Genomic DNA, 15,320 nt, shown 5'->3' on the forward strand with positions numbered 1-15,320 from the left:
GTTTTATTGATGCTTCATACCAAAATGATGGCACTGATAACGAAGTGGGTGACAGGGCATTAAAACCTGCAGCACAGATGAACTATCTGGTGCTGCAGATTGTGCGGGTTCCCTGTAGGCCAGCAGGTGGCCCTTGTTCAACACATGAGCCAAACAATTCAGTCTGCACACTGTGTCAGTCAACGAGTTCTGCTGCCGCAACAAATACATTTACGATGACAGATTCAGGTTCAAAATTCAAAATATGGAAATTTTGAAGATTATTCTCAGTAGCTTCCTTATTACAGTCCTGCTGTTATTTACTGTAGCATCTATCAGGACTCTGTCACTGGACGTAAATGTGGGACTTCAACTCGCACGCTGGGAGAAGACGAACAACATCTCGCTTGTCATCGACCACCATCAGAGAGAGGAGCTTCTGGCTAATTTCAAAAGTAACTTTAGCTGCGGTTTAGCTAAACCGCTAACCTAGCTATGCAACCGTGTGTGGATAGAAAGCTCGTTCCTGGTTTAAAGAGATGTGAACAGACCTGCAGTAATAGACAGTGTGTGTGTGTGTGTGTGTTCATTCATATAGAGGCTATCCGGATCCCCACAGTGTCTTTCTCAGAGACGGAGATAAACACCACCGCGCTACTGGAGTTTGACAGGTTCCTCCGAAGAGGTACATGTGGCACCAAAATCCCTCAAACTAGCTGTTTACATGCTAATGTTTCACCTTGCAGCTAGTTTATGACGACTAGAGACTGTAACACGACAGACCTGGTTACCTGTAGCACATGCTAACCGTCAGATAAATTTAGGAGTTAACCTGTGAACTAGTTTAGCTGCTAACTGTGTATTCAGAGTTACATGTTAGCTACAAACTTAAGCTAACATTAGCTACGTAGCTGTCAATAACTGACATTGCCCTACTGCCCCCAGCCTCGTCTGAGTTATCCACATTGCTGAAAATGTAATATAATTATGTTCATATGCTAATTATATTATAAGTCCCGTTAGTCAGAATCTCAATCTCTGTCAGCAGACTGTACTAAGGTCATGTGACGTTTTAATTCTTGTTGCACCACAAGTATCCACTTGTGGTTTATTTGAAATCAAATATTGGGACTGTGTTTATTTACATAGCACCTTATTGTTCAGAGAGACTATTCGAAGTGCTGTACAGACAATAAAATAAAATTGAACTTGTAATCAAAATTAAATTAACAAATTAGTCAACAGCAGTACAGACAATGGATAAAATGCACAGATTTATGTAATAATTGCAACTGATTAACTAAAATGGCTAAATAAAACTAGATGAGAAAATAAAAGCATCGAAGTAACAAAGTATATAATAAAATAGAAGAAAAATTAATTAAAATGAGATGAATAAAGGTGCCGACAACCATACTTTTGGGGGGGGGGGGGGGTATGGAAAAAAAGATGGTCATTATTTAGGAAGCTATTAATCAATTTTGGTTTTATTGCCGGATAGATTCTCACATGCAAAGAATTTGATTTGGGGTTTTGGTGCCTAACAGTGCACACTGACATGAAGAAAACTTTAAAGAAGAATAAAACATTTGAAAAAAGCATGTGTGCAAATCAGTAACTGTAAGTATTAATTATAGCTGCAACAAACTTTTCCTTATTATGTGCAAAGTATTTTCTCAATTGATTACTTATTTACTTTTATTGTTTACATATACTGCCAGAAAACAAACGGAAAAGACAAAGCACAGTTGACCAACAGTTCAAAAGTCAAATATAGTCTATCTGCTGTTGTTTATATAGCACCTTTGAAGCTACAGCAGTTGTGCAAGAGGGCTTTCAAATATAAAATAGGAGTGGCATTATGCATTTGTTTCACAAGTTTAACTCCTGACTTTACTGTTGACTACATTATGAGGAATTAATTGGATTAATCTCACTAATTTAGAACTTATGACCTGCTAGTAATTTAAATATTAAAGAATTAAAACCTACACAAAATTGTGGAAAATGAAACCTGACTATATATGATATTAATGCGAAGGGCCTAGAATATTAGTGGTGATGGAGATTAAATTGACAAATTTAAATATTAAGGTAAAGATCATGCAGGATTAATAATTAATTTGTTTCTAGTTAATCAAGTAATAGTTCAGCTTCAGTTCAGTATCACAAAGTTAGTCTGAAATTATTATATTTGTGATTCTCCTTTAAGAAGAGTGAAAAAAGGTAAAAAGTATGTGGGATTCAAAGGAAAGGAAAGTTTTAGCTTTAATGCTCCAGTTTCTAGCGCAGCTTTTGTGTTAAAATCACTCTGTAGCTATTATCCAGCTTTTTTCACACAACCATGGAAAAGTTTCCCTATTATGTTTGTCCCCTTTTCTCTTTATCAGCCTTTCCTACAGTTTTCTCTTCAAGCTTGGTTCATCATGAATTGGTGGGCAACTACAGCCACCTGTTTCAGGTACAAGGATCACAGCCTGACCTGGTGCCATACCTGCTGCTGGCCCACATCGATGTAGTACCTGCCACAGAGTCAGATGGCTGGGAGGCACCACCATTTTCTGCCAAGGAGATGGATGGCTTCATCTACGGCAGAGGGACCATAGATGACAAGGGCTCTCTAATGGTGAGAAAACAAGTAGCATTTTGTGTGAGATTCCTCTTGAACAGAGTTGAGTTGTATACGTGTGGGTCAGGCTAATACTAATGCTTTCTTTTGTCTAGGGAATACTTCAAGCACTGGAGTACTTGCTGATAAAAGGCTATGCACCACGCAGGGGATTTTACATTGGTCTTGGTCATGATGAAGAAGTATGCTGTCTATTCATAAACCTCTCATTTTGGCGCCGTGAACTCTTGTGTATTAATGTCTGAGGTGTTGATTTTTCTTTTCGTGAAGGTCAGTGGTCTCAACGGGGCAAAGAACATCGTGCGTATACTGAAGCAAAATGGTGTTCAGCTGGCGTTTGTCCTTGATGAGGGTCTGGCTGTACTTGATGGGATCGTCAGTGGTCTCGACGGACCTGCGGCTCTGTGAGAACCTGCCATAGTCTGATGTTGCAACTCATAACATTGCAGCTGCTCATTTTGTTTCCTTCATTTAGCTAATTTATTCTCACTCAAAGCAAAAGGACAAAACATTTCTAGTTGCAATGTGAGGTCTGAGGCATTACTGATGCCTTATTCTACAGGTTTTGCTTCATCTGTGAAGAAAAAGAGGCTCAGTCCCACTCCCAGCCCTTTCTTTCTAGCAAAGATGTACATCACTGCAATAAATTAGCAAACTGAAAAATATAATAATCAATAGAAAATGTGGCCCTATGACAGATGCCGTGATGTAAGCTGTGTGAAGATGTGATTGTTAGACATTCCGTGTGCATGTGTTGCAGAATTGGAGTGAGTGAAAAGGGCTCAGCCACTGTAAAACTTACTGTGTCTATGCTGCCTGGTCACGCCTCAATGCCTCCCAGGGAGACCAGCATTGGGATCTTGGCTGCAGCAGTCAAAAGGTGACACGAACATCTATTACCTTCTAATTTCTGCGACTGCTTGTGTTTCATGTCTGTGTGCATGTTATACTTATATAACATGCACACAGACATTACTTTCTACATTTTTGCTACTCTATGTGCTATAACACTTTGACCATGTCACACTGTTTCCTCAGACTAGAGGAGAACCCCATGCCCAGGTTATTTGGTCTTGGTCCTGAGCGTGACACCTTTGAGCATCTGGCCCATAAGGTAGGTGGAACCAAGCATTTGTTCCCTAGTAGCATGTTAGCTCTCCCTGTTCTTATATGCATTCTTTGACTTCAGTTCAAGCTCCCAATGAAGTTTGTAATGTCGAATTTGTGGCTGTTCTCCCCACTCCTAGGCAGGTAATTACACCCCAAAATTTATTCAGCATGTTTTCTTCTAATTGTGTCCATTGGAATACAACAGTTGGTATGTTTTATGTTGCAGACTACTCGAAAGACAACAGAACACTAATGCATTTGTCAGGACAACCACAGCAGTCACCATGTTTAATGCAGGAGTTAAAGTAAGGAATTCATTTACGATGGGATGCATTCATAAGAAGTACAAGCAATTTGCTTCTCCTGTAATATTTTCTCCCTTCTTGTAGGTGAATGTCATCCCTTCCCTCGCTGAAGCTTATGTGAATCTACGAATCCACTCAGCACAGTCATTACAGGAGGTACACTCAGAAATTTGATTGTGCTTTTTGACAATTTCTGATGTGTCACTGCCAACACTGTGAGTTGAATAAAATGTCCTGTCCAGGTCATGGACCTCATTCATGCTACAGTGGCAGACCAGAGGGTGAAGATAGAGCTGGTTGAAGGATTCGACCCTCTGCCTGTCAGCTCTGCTGATGAGAAGTCCTTTGGCTATCAGATCATTAAGAAGACGGTGTTGGACATGTTTCCAACAGTTACAGTTGCTCCAGGTAGAATTCAGACAGACTTAATTGTATTCATTTGAGTTATTTTGTCAAAGTTTTTCAAAGTACTTGATAAACAGGCACGATATAATGTTTAAATGTGCAGGTATCTGTGTTGGGAACACAGACAGTCGACACTTCAAAGACCTGACCAGTAATATTTATCGCTTCGCCCCCTCCTGGTTTAAACCTGGTGATCCTCAGAGGTAAGAATTTATTATCTTGAACACTGAATCAAATCGTGTCAACAAAGTCGTCTGCAGTCATCATAAACTGCTAGTGCAGAATAGCAATGAGGTGTGACAAGAACTTCTTAAACAAAGAAGAGCTTGCTGCCGTTGGTCCCACGGCTAAGAAACTTGTGCTGTAACAGTTTGACCTACTTTTACTGTTCTGTTTCCAGCACACCATGAAGGAAATGCATTTTTTTGTCTTTTTTAGATTCCATGGCATCAATGAAAGAATTTCCAAGAAGAATTATGAGGAATTTGTTGTATTTTTTTTCAATCTGATTCAGAACTGTGACATTCAGAAACTCCCAGAGCCACACAGCTCTGTCCATGAACTCTAAAGAATTGAAAGCGTTGATTGTAGAGTGCTCTGAGGTGACAGATGTTATTATTTGGCACTATATGAATAGAATAAAACTGACTTGAATTAAACAAAAAGAAAACATTAATTTCTAATTACTTTCAACATCACCTTTATTGGTAAAATTCAAAAACAACATATTGAGCAGATACAATAAGGACTTAGCTGTAATGAAATAATTGTGGATCTACTATGTAGAACACCTACGAGCTGAGATTAAGATTATATGGTAGACTGCTGTCAGGATTTTTTTGTAAAAATTTATGATGGTATATATGAAGAAATTAGTCAATATTTTTTGAGCTGCTAAAAATATTGTATTAATTACAGTACAATGATTGCTGTACATGTAATATTAAACAGATGACTGCATAAATATATGTTTTTAAATGTGTTTTATTTCTTGTTGAATAATAATTTGTCTTTTAGAGAATGCTGTGCATCACTGATTGATTAAAATGAATCCAGATTTGCGAATGTGTTTTCAATTACCACACTGTCTTTAAACACCCATTTAAAAAAATAAATCTACATTGTGCTTTGAATAATACACCTGTTGCCATATGATGAATTATACAATATGTAATTCTGGACCAAATAAAAGACACTGATGAAACCACAGTTTCCTCAAATTCTTGTTTGTATTTTAAAAAAAAGTAACAAAAGACAGTTTATTGCCTAACTTAAATTATAGGAGGCATTTAAATATGTTTTATAACAGTAACATTTAATTCATTTTTAATTTGAGTGTTTTATAATAATGGCTTTCTCTTTGTCACTCTCCATAAAGCTTTGGCTGATGAAGAAACAGCAAAAATTGTTGTATGCAGTTTCTCTCATCTCAGCAGCTGAAATTTATCCTTCAGAGGAGTCTCAGTCTTGGTGTCGTTATTGGTTTCTTTACTAACGACTAACTCACTCGTGCCATATTCGTTTCATTTCTTAATGATGAATTTAACCGTACTCCAATGAATATTCAGTGACTTGGATATTTCCTTACATCTGTCTGCTGATGTGCTTTTCAACAATACTGATCACAGAGTTGCTTGGTTTAGTTTTCATGATATACGTAGTCATAGCCAGTAGTACAGATTCACCAGTGACTGGACCTTCCAGATACAGGTGTCATTGTACTACAATCATATGAGACACATTCATTGCACTCAGATGATCTCCATTTCATTAATTGTGAGATTTCTAGCACCAACTGGCTGAACCTGGGTTGAATTAGGCAAGTTGCTTTACAAAGGGAGAGAGGTGTACTTATGTCATAACTTATTTTACATTTAAAAATGTTCATGAATTGACATTAGTTTGGAAAACATTTCACTTTGATATGAAATAGTCTTCTTTTTTAAGTTAAGTCATAAAAGCCAAATTGTATTGGTTATAATTACGTGTTAAAAGCAAAAAAGGGGGAAGACTTTCTAAAGCCAAGACAAACAGAATGTACACACGTGGACAAAATTGTTGGTACCCCTCAGTTAAAGAAGGAAAAACCCACAATTCTCACTGAAATCACTTGAAACTCACAAAAGTAACAATAAATAAAAATTTATTGAAAATTAAATAATCAAAAACAGCCATTACTTTTGAATTGTTGATTAACATAATTATTTAAAAAAAACAAACTAATGAAACAGGCCTGGACAAAAATGATGGTACCTCTATAAAAGATTGAAAACTATTTGACCAGAGTGACATGATTAACTCAGGTGTGTCATTTCATTGACATCACAGGTGTTTCCAAACTCATAATCAGTCAGTCTGCCTATTTAAAGGGAGACAAGTAGTCACCCTGCTGTTTGGTGAAAAGGTGTGTACCACACTGAACATGGACAACAGAAAGCGAAGGAGAGAATTGTCCCAGGACATCCGAAAAAAAATTATAGACAAACATCTTAAAGGTAAAGGCTATAAGACCATCTCTAAACAGCTTGAAGTTCCTGTGACAACAGTGGCTCATATTATTCAGAAGTTCAAGACCCACGGGACAGTAGCCAACCTCCCTGGACGTGGCCGCAAGAGGAAAATTGATGACAAATTGAAGAGACGGATCGTTGGAATTGTATCCAAAGAGCCCAGAGCAACCTCCAAAGAAATTAAAGGTGAACTCCAAGGCCAAGGTACATCAGTGTCAGATCGCACCATTCGTCGTTGTTTGAGCCAAAGTGGACTTCATGGGAGACGACCAAGGAGGACACCACTGCTGAAAAAAACTCATAAAAAAGCCAGACTGGAATTTGCAAAAATGCATGTTGACAAGCCACAAAGCTTCTGGGAGAATGTCCTTTGGACAGATGAGACCAAACTGGAGCTTTTTGGTAAGGCACATCAACTCTATGTTCATAGACTCAAAAACCAAGCATACGAAGAAAAGAACACTGTCCCTACGGTGAAACATGGAGGAGGCTCAGTAATGTTTTGGGGCTGCTTTGCTGCATCTGGCACAGTGTGTCTTGAAAGTGTGCAAGGTACGATGAAATCTGAAGACTATCAAGGCATTCTGGAGAGAAATGTGCTGCCTTGTGTCAGAAAGCTTGGTCTCAGTCGCAGGTCATGGGTCTTCCAACAGGACAATGATCCAAAACACACAGTCAAAAACACCCAAGAATGGCTGAGAGAAAAGCGTTGGACTATTCTAAAGTGGCCTTCTATGAGCCCAGATCTGAATCCCATTGAACATATGTGGAAGGAGCTGAAACATGCCATTTGGAGAAGACACCCATCAAACCTGAGACAACTGGAGCTGTTTGCTCATGAGGAGTGGGCCAAAATACCTGTTGACAGCTGCAGAACGCTCATTGACAAATACAGAAATCGTTTAATTGCAGTGATTGCCTCAAAAGATTGTGCAACAAAATATTAAGTTATGGGTACCATCATTTTTGTCCAGCCCTATTTCATTAGTTTGTTTTTTTTAATAATTATGTTAATCAACAATTCAAAAGTGATGGCTGATTTTGATTATTTAATTTTCAATAAATTTTTATTTATTGTTACTTTTGTGAGTTTCAAGTGATTTCAGTGAGAATTGTGGGTTTTTCCTTCTTTAACTGAGGGGTACCAACAATTTTGTCCACGTGTGTAGCTAGACCTGTCACTGCCAGATTCTGCTGTTGCTGCACCTAAGAGGGTGTTTAGTGTTTTGAATGAGTGTGGCTTGCAGGGGTAATGCAAAGAAAAACGTACAGTCTGCACAATGAAAGCTGATTAATCACTAAGTTGTCATCTCCTGAATTAATCGGCAACTATTTTGATCAATCAATCAATCAATCAATCAATCAATTTCAGCAATTATGAGTAATTCTTAAGGAAAAAAGTAAAAATTCTCAGATTCCAATTTCTTACATTTGAATGTTTTCTGCTTTCTTTACACCTATATGACAGTAAATAAAATGTCTTTGGGCTGTGGATAAAATAATTTGAGAACAGAGAATAATTTAAGGTGTGGTTTGTTGGATTTAGTATCATCTAGTGGTGAGGTTGCAGACTGCAACCATCTGAATACTCATCACCGTCCCCTCCAAACACTTGGGAGAAACTGTGTTAGCTGCTAAAACATAAAATAGCCTCTCTAGATCTGGTGTTACGTTTGTCTGTTCTCGGCTACTGTAGAAACACGGTGGACTCCATGGAAGCGCACCTGCTCCCTCTGTAGATGAAAAGGGTTCATTCTAAGTAAACAAAAACACAACAATTATTCAGGTGATTACACACAAGTGTACACCACTTGAAGAAGCTTTGAAGACGGGTGGTCGATCTTAAATTAAATCAATACTGAATTTTAAATAAATCGTTAAAGTTGGCCGAGCCAGGGGGTGTGGCTATACTTGATAGACAGTCTTGTCTGGAATGATTGACAGATCCTTTAGGGCGAGGCTTTCAGCAGTATGGCTTCATTCTGGGCCGCCCATAGACTGGTCCTGCCCCGAGTTGCTCTCCGGTCCAGCCTGTTTGATGACGCTTTTTACGTCACTGGCTCCAAAAAATCCAAAATGGAAGTAGCAAAATCCGGGCTTCATTTTCTTGGCGTTGAAACAAACGGGTGACGTCACGGTCAGTTCACGCCTGTTCCTGAGGCTTTTTCAGTTTTTTCCACTTAGATGCAGTTCTGACACAGGACCAGCAGATGTCACTCTTCTGGTTGTGTCAAATACTTCGAAGCAATGTGTCAAAGTGGTTCATTGCTTCATGAAGCTTCGATTTCATCATCACTAGGTTCAGTGAAGTGAAGCAGAGGAAATGTTTGACTGCAGCCACATAAGGCAGGAAGACACTGAGCTGCTCAGGTGTTCCTGATAACACCAAACAGCCACCTGGACAGCCAATAAGAACACAGCTTACTGGAAGTCCAGAGGGCTGGGTTAGTGAAGTAAACTTAGTTCAAAGTTGAAGCAGAAAGTTAACAGAGAAAGTTGAAAACCACCTTCTGATCCCTGAAATCTCTGAGTTTTCACACAAAGAACGCCTGAACATGTCAAACTGGTTTCACAGTAGAACAATAATTGTAAAAACATCATAGTATGGTGCGTTGCTCAAAAAAACATAACGACCTGCTGTCTAGGGTCATCAAGGAGCGACACAAAAACAGGACAAACACTGGTTTCCAGGGGGTCAGGCAGATATTTATTTGAAAGAGTAAGCTTACAACAACACAACATGTGAGCAGAAAAATCACAAAGTCTGTCTTTAGTTCAGCTGAAAATATTAGTTTTTGTCTTTTTTATTGACTAAACTTTTCAGGAAGTAGATGAAGAATAATTAAAGCTCTCATGTAGAAGTTGAACTTATTGTGGCTCCTTGTGGAGAGTTTAATCTTAGAGTTTGTAAAGCTGTTGAGTTTTTAGAGTCACTTGGATTGTTTTGACATTTAATAAGCAAGTCTTGAAATAAAATTACAGTTGTGGATTTCTGTCTTTTAGTCTGGACTAAACAAATAACAGCAGCATAAATCTCAAACATCATTATGAGGAGTCTGGATTGAGGTTTCTCACTTGATAATGATCAAAACATGAAATTTAGGTTGGTTTAAAGGAATATTCCACCTTAAATCTTTGAATGTTGACCTAAAAGGTTGGTTTTCTGGAAGTATTCCACCAACAAGGTCCTCACACATCCACCTTAAGGGAACATTCCACCAAAAACCCCTGAACATGCATCTAAAATGTTGGTTTAACCAAGTATTCCATCCAAAATCCTCAAAAAGACCTGAGGGGCTGGTTAAAAGGAATATTCCACCTAAAACCTCAACAAGGGCAGTATGTGTAGCAGCTGTAATGTATTGTTATACTGTTTTATTTAATGTGCAACCAAACATTACAGCAGCGACAGCAGAAAGAGGTCCTCTCTGGGTGGAAGAACTGCATCCGAGTGGCAGCTCCCTTTCTGCTCTTACCTTACTCACTAAACTCAGGTGCCATGGAGGACTCGAATAGTTGACATTTCCTGCTGCAACCTTCTCTTTTTCAGCTTTCTTCCACATCCGATTACTCCCGACCCGGTTTTTGTTGACGTTTTTGACCCTTTTCCCGAGCTTTGACCAATCCAAAAACATCATCGGCATCGACGGTGTAACCAATGGAGGGAAAACCACCCTCACCAACCGCCTGATCAAGAACCTGCCCAACTGCTGCTGGTCCATCAGGATGACTTCTTCAAGCCCCAAGATCAAACTGAAGTTGGTGAAGATGGTTTTAAGCAGTATGATGTCATCACTGCTCTAGACATGGATGCCGTGATGAGTAGGATCTACGTGTGGCTGGAGAACCCGGTGAAGTTTGAGAAGTCTGATGGCGTTAATAACACCCTGAACACAGAGATGGTCCCGAAGTCTGACCACAAGGAGGAGGAGGAGACTCACATCCTCATTGTGGAGGGCTTCCTGCTGTAAGCCTACAGGCCTTTGATCGACGTGTTAAACCAACGTTACTTTATTTCCATCCTGTATGAAGAATGCAAAAAGAGGAGGTGCTCTAGGAAGTCCACGGTGCCAGTTTTACCTAACAGGCAGATGCTGCAGCTGATGATGCTGTAATTCACATCAACAAGGAAACAAGTCCATCATAATTTGAATGTTACCAGTCCAAAATGAAAAGGTCATATACAGCTTTCCTATTGGGTTAAAGAGCCCAAAAAACCCCATGAAAAATACTTTGTAAAAGCGAGAGGTTGGTGGCAGCTTTCATTTTTTCTTACAACTTTTCAGTGGCCCCCCAAAATATCTGTTGTATCCCCCCCCCCCCCCCCCCCCAAAAAAAAAAAAAAAAAATCTGGATCCGCCCCTGTGGAGTGCATTCATATTTTGAAAGTAACTTAACACAAATTGAATGAAGAATGATTCTTGTGATTTTAGCCCAGTGCTTGTGGTATTTATGATGAGAGTCTTTAGGGCCAGTCACAGCATTTGCAGCTGTTTTTAAAGACCAAATTACTTTGGCAGTTTTGGACCCAGGTGATGCCATTGGCACAATTGTAAAAAGAATTTGGTGCATCAGGTTTGGCATAGACGCCACCAATCCTTGTAGCGCAGAAGTTATCAGTGGTTGTGGATGGATGAATGATTGTAGGTCTAGAAGGAGGTGTGGTCTGAGGTTGATCCTTGTTTGAAGATGGAGTCACTGGGTTTGGGGTGCTTTTTGAAGTGGGAAGAGGAGGAAGACCTAGGATGTAAATAATACTAGGTTATTGTAATTTATTTAGTTGAATTATAATGAAAAATAGTCAAAGAAGAAAATAAACTCGAAATAAGCGCTTCAACATATATATTTTTCTTACTTAAACCTAAAAGGGAACGAAGATACTTGATGAGGGTATAAGTCCCCTCCCCACAGAACTGTCCGTTAAAGTCATCCATGTCTACAGACCAGACAAAGGCTCCTCCGAATCTGTTGTCTTGGAGGTAACGGACCTGAATGAATAATGATAGAACAATGTCAACAACAGCATTTGCACTTCACCATTATATTTAACTTGTCTTAGTACATTTGGTATGTCAGTAGAATTATTGAGCAACATGGTTTTGCAAACATGCCGCTACCTTGGTGTTAAAACTGTCTTTGTTGTCATATCCAGCCCATTCGTTTTGTTTGGTGGCATAAGGAACTTTCTGATCCTCAATCATGTGAACAGTGGCCCCTTTAAGAAACGTACAAATCTGAAAAGAGAGTTAAATTTTACATTTTATACCATCGTCTTCTGTGGGATGACTTCACAATAAAGTCACTTTTAATTTTCTCAGTCACTGATAAAACACAGACTGAGCATTAAATTCATCAAAGAGTTGCTGATTTCACCTCGTAATAGGACAAGAAGCCGGCCTCCCTTGTAAAAGCACCGGCAGCAGCAGGACCACTGGCCGGTGCTCCAACCTCACTGGACTGAGTAGAGAGTCGAAATGCCCGTCCATATGTAGCAAAGCCCATATTTAACTTATCTACTGGTGTTCCCTGGTCGCGCCAATAGCTCATAGCAAAATCCTGAAATGTTAATAGAAATAAATTAACTTTGAAATTTTGAGGACAAACGGGTAATTTTTTTTAAAATCATATCCGCAAATAAAACTGGAAGCGGATCCATGTTTGAGCAATTACTGTTGTGAGAGTCGACTTGAACAACAGGTGATGCTATTTGAGCAGTCGAGTGCGATTAAAGTTTTCCAGAGTCCAAGGGTTAAACAGGGTGATACAATGACATAGATTTTAAAAAATGCCAGTCGTACCTTGATTTATTGAGATTTATTGAGAACAGTGCGAAAAACCTGATGACATCTATGTTTCATTCAGGTATCCAAATAAATATTATGCTTTTCTAGGCACAATTTTTTAATCTCTTCAATAGAAAATTGAGCAGTCATTTAAGTTCCATGCTTTATGTATGTAGGGATTAATTTGCTATATCTGTTTCCATTGCACTTTGTATTTAGCTTTTTTGATGCACCAAGTTTTCCACCTCAGTCAAGCTTTGAAACGTTCATTGGGATATTTCAAACTTTTTGTTCGTTTTTTTATTTGCAAATTGATAAAGTGCTTAAAAACAGATTGATAGAAATATACTTGATAAGAAAGAGATTGACATAGAGTCAGAGGCGAGTCTTTGTATTCAGAAAAATTAATTTCTGTACTCACAGTATTTAAGTAAACATGGTCCCCAATGTCATGGGACCCATTGTATAAAGGACTGTGATGTCCAGTGACGCTCTCCCAGGTGCCATGAAAGTCATATGTCATCACATTAATAAAATCCAAGTACCTGATGAAATAAATGTGAGATAAAGTTCAGAAACGCAGCTGAACTAAAATGTTGGGAATAAAGCATCAGCATACTTTGCAATCTCTGCGACTTCATAACCAGCATCAATGGTTCCTTTCCCAGCTGCCACAGCAGCTGAGATCATTAATCTGGGACGCCCAGTTGATGTTCCTTCAGCTGTGTAGGCCTCCAGCAGCTCCTGTAAACCACAGAATCAAGTTTAAAAAAAAATCTTCATGGCTCATGTTGACCATCAGCTGAACATCAGAGCAATAATTCTGGATCTGACCTTGCATAACAATGTGAATCTCTGCTTGTCCTCCAGAGGGCTTCCTCTTGCTGCAGGGTATTCCCAGTCCAGGTCTAGTCCATCAAAACCATGTTTTCTCAGCAGCTTGATAGAAGACTGGATAAATGTATTCCTGTTGGCTTGTGTTGACACCATTGTAGTGAACCTGGTAGCAGTTTGGAGAAGGAATGTTCTATCAAGAAGACATGTATACACTATATTCATCTTTACGGAATGTTTTATGCTAAATATCACACTTTTGACTTCCAAAGTTCCAGCCTCCAACTGCCAGCAGTGTTTTAAGATTTGGATTCCTGTGGGAATACACAGATTTAGTTGGAAGCACAAATTGTTTTTGCACAACATATTACGAGTGGTATTGCCAGAGACAAACAAACTGACCTCTGTTTGAGTCCGTTAAAGGATTTGTAGAGTACCTCATCATTCCACTCTGTGGTGACCAACTCATTTGCTTCGTTAATACCAGAGAAGGCGTAGATCAGGTGGGTGCAAAGGTTTGGATCAATATTGGAAGGCATAAACTTTCCATTACCAGGTCTGTATTGGGACCAATTAGTGAAATAACACACAAGTCTGGAGGAAGAGGCTACACGTGAAAGAATAGAAATTGTTTTCAGCAAGTTTTAAAGAACAATGAGCATATGTCTATGACTGCTCAGTGTTAACAGTGACTGAATCATTTATTAACTCACCCATACTACCCAGGGACAGACAAAGACCTTTAAAGTTGCAGATACAGTCAGTGAATATCAGATAAAAATAGTTTTAACAGAAACGGTTTCATGTTTTTGTTTGTGCCTTACCTGCAAATAGAATTAGCTTGATCATTGCGGTTGTGCTGGTACGGCTCTTGCAAAGTGAAAAAATAGAGGATTGTCTCTTGCTGATGAAAAAATGCACAAACCGTGACAATCATTAACCCTGAGCAAACTGTACATCCCAGAGTTTAGGACATGAAGCAGTTGCTTCATCTAAGAAAGTCAAATAGCAGTAGGTGATAAAAGACCTTTGAGCTCACCAGGAAACCCACACAGTGGAACATATGTTTTTTTTTTAAATGAAAATATTGTGGACACAGAAAACATGGCAGGGTCACTCATTAGGTGGCTATCAGCTTCCCTTCTCATATACAGTATGGGGCTTCAGTGATGGCTTCAAATAGCAGCCGATTCAGTGTAGTTTAGTGTGATATGTTACTGTTATCTTTTCATATGTAATATGTGGAAATGAATGAAGGTTGTATTGCCAGATATAGAGACAGGAACTGCACCAATCTTGTAACATTGTTCAGTAGAGTCTCAAGATAGCCTACATGTACTTAAAACCATAAAAACAAAGTTGATTTGTACTGAAATATAATTGCCAACCAGACCGAGAGAAACAAGTAAGGAAAATGAACACAGCTGAAAATAAAAATCATGGTGCCGGAAGGGAAACTTGCCAACAGACGGCTAGTGTTGAGAGTAAAAAGGTACCAACCATACAGGGTGATTTTAAAAAAAATTCAAGAGCAGTGGGCAGATGACTTTTTAACTGCCCACAGCCAATCATTTGTTCTTCATGTGGAACCAAAACTGGATCAACCCCGAAAATTCCAAAGAAGAATATTTTGTACAGGAGGCTACATATTAATAAACAGACTTGCTTTATTGTTACAGTGAAGTGACTCTCCTGAATGTGTCATATCAATGTGGAAAAAAATCAAAGGAAAAACACAGGATTGTTTCATAAAGAAGGCATTTAT

The 15,320-nt window shown here is 38.9% G+C and overlaps 2 protein-coding genes across 2 annotated transcripts; one reads left to right on the forward strand and one right to left on the reverse strand.

The window, feature by feature from the left end:
* The first annotated feature begins 200 nt into the window (after nt 1–200).
* Nucleotides 201–5,637, forward strand: LOC110972591 (N-fatty-acyl-amino acid synthase/hydrolase PM20D1.2-like). The gene is given in 14 exon segments (XM_051949313.1): nt 201–252; nt 255–434; nt 578–664; nt 2,370–2,605; nt 2,704–2,790; nt 2,879–3,012; nt 3,369–3,488; nt 3,647–3,722; nt 3,798–3,859; nt 3,945–4,023; nt 4,108–4,179; nt 4,266–4,431; nt 4,532–4,631; nt 4,867–5,637. Coding segments are annotated over 14 exon segments (1,566 nt in total). The 5' UTR covers nt 201–215; the 3' UTR covers nt 4,997–5,637.
* Nucleotides 5,638–11,326: 5,689 nt separating this feature from the next.
* Nucleotides 11,327–14,508, reverse strand: LOC110957870 (chitotriosidase-1-like). Its single transcript, XM_022204081.2, has 11 exons — nt 14,380–14,508; nt 14,269–14,295; nt 13,958–14,162; nt 13,813–13,869; nt 13,556–13,721; nt 13,341–13,465; nt 13,143–13,266; nt 12,312–12,494; nt 12,056–12,172; nt 11,794–11,926; nt 11,327–11,678 (listed from the first exon to the last, which is right to left on the reverse strand). Exons 1-11 carry the CDS (start codon nt 14,402–14,404, stop codon nt 11,404–11,406), a joined length of 1,437 nt encoding a protein of 478 aa, XP_022059773.2. The 5' UTR covers nt 14,405–14,508; the 3' UTR covers nt 11,327–11,403.
* Nucleotides 14,509–15,320: the final 812 nt, after the last annotated feature.

Source organism: Acanthochromis polyacanthus, chromosome 6 (assembly GCF_021347895.1).
Source record: "Acanthochromis polyacanthus isolate Apoly-LR-REF ecotype Palm Island chromosome 6, KAUST_Apoly_ChrSc, whole genome shotgun sequence".
Classification (NCBI taxonomy): Eukaryota; Metazoa; Chordata; class Actinopteri; family Pomacentridae; genus Acanthochromis; species Acanthochromis polyacanthus.

Excerpts from the sequence above, each read along its gene's own strand:
- LOC110957870 (XM_022204081.2), bottom strand. The coding sequence starts at position 14,404 with ATGATCAAGCTAATTCTATTTGCAG. Across the intron at positions 13,722-13,812 it reads TGGAACTTTGGAAGTCAAAA|GTTCACTACAATGGTGTCAA; the intron begins GTGTGATATTTA and ends AACTGCTACCAG. Across the intron at positions 13,267-13,340 it reads GAAGTCGCAGAGATTGCAAA|GTACTTGGATTTTATTAATG; the intron begins GTATGCTGATGC and ends TTATTTCATCAG.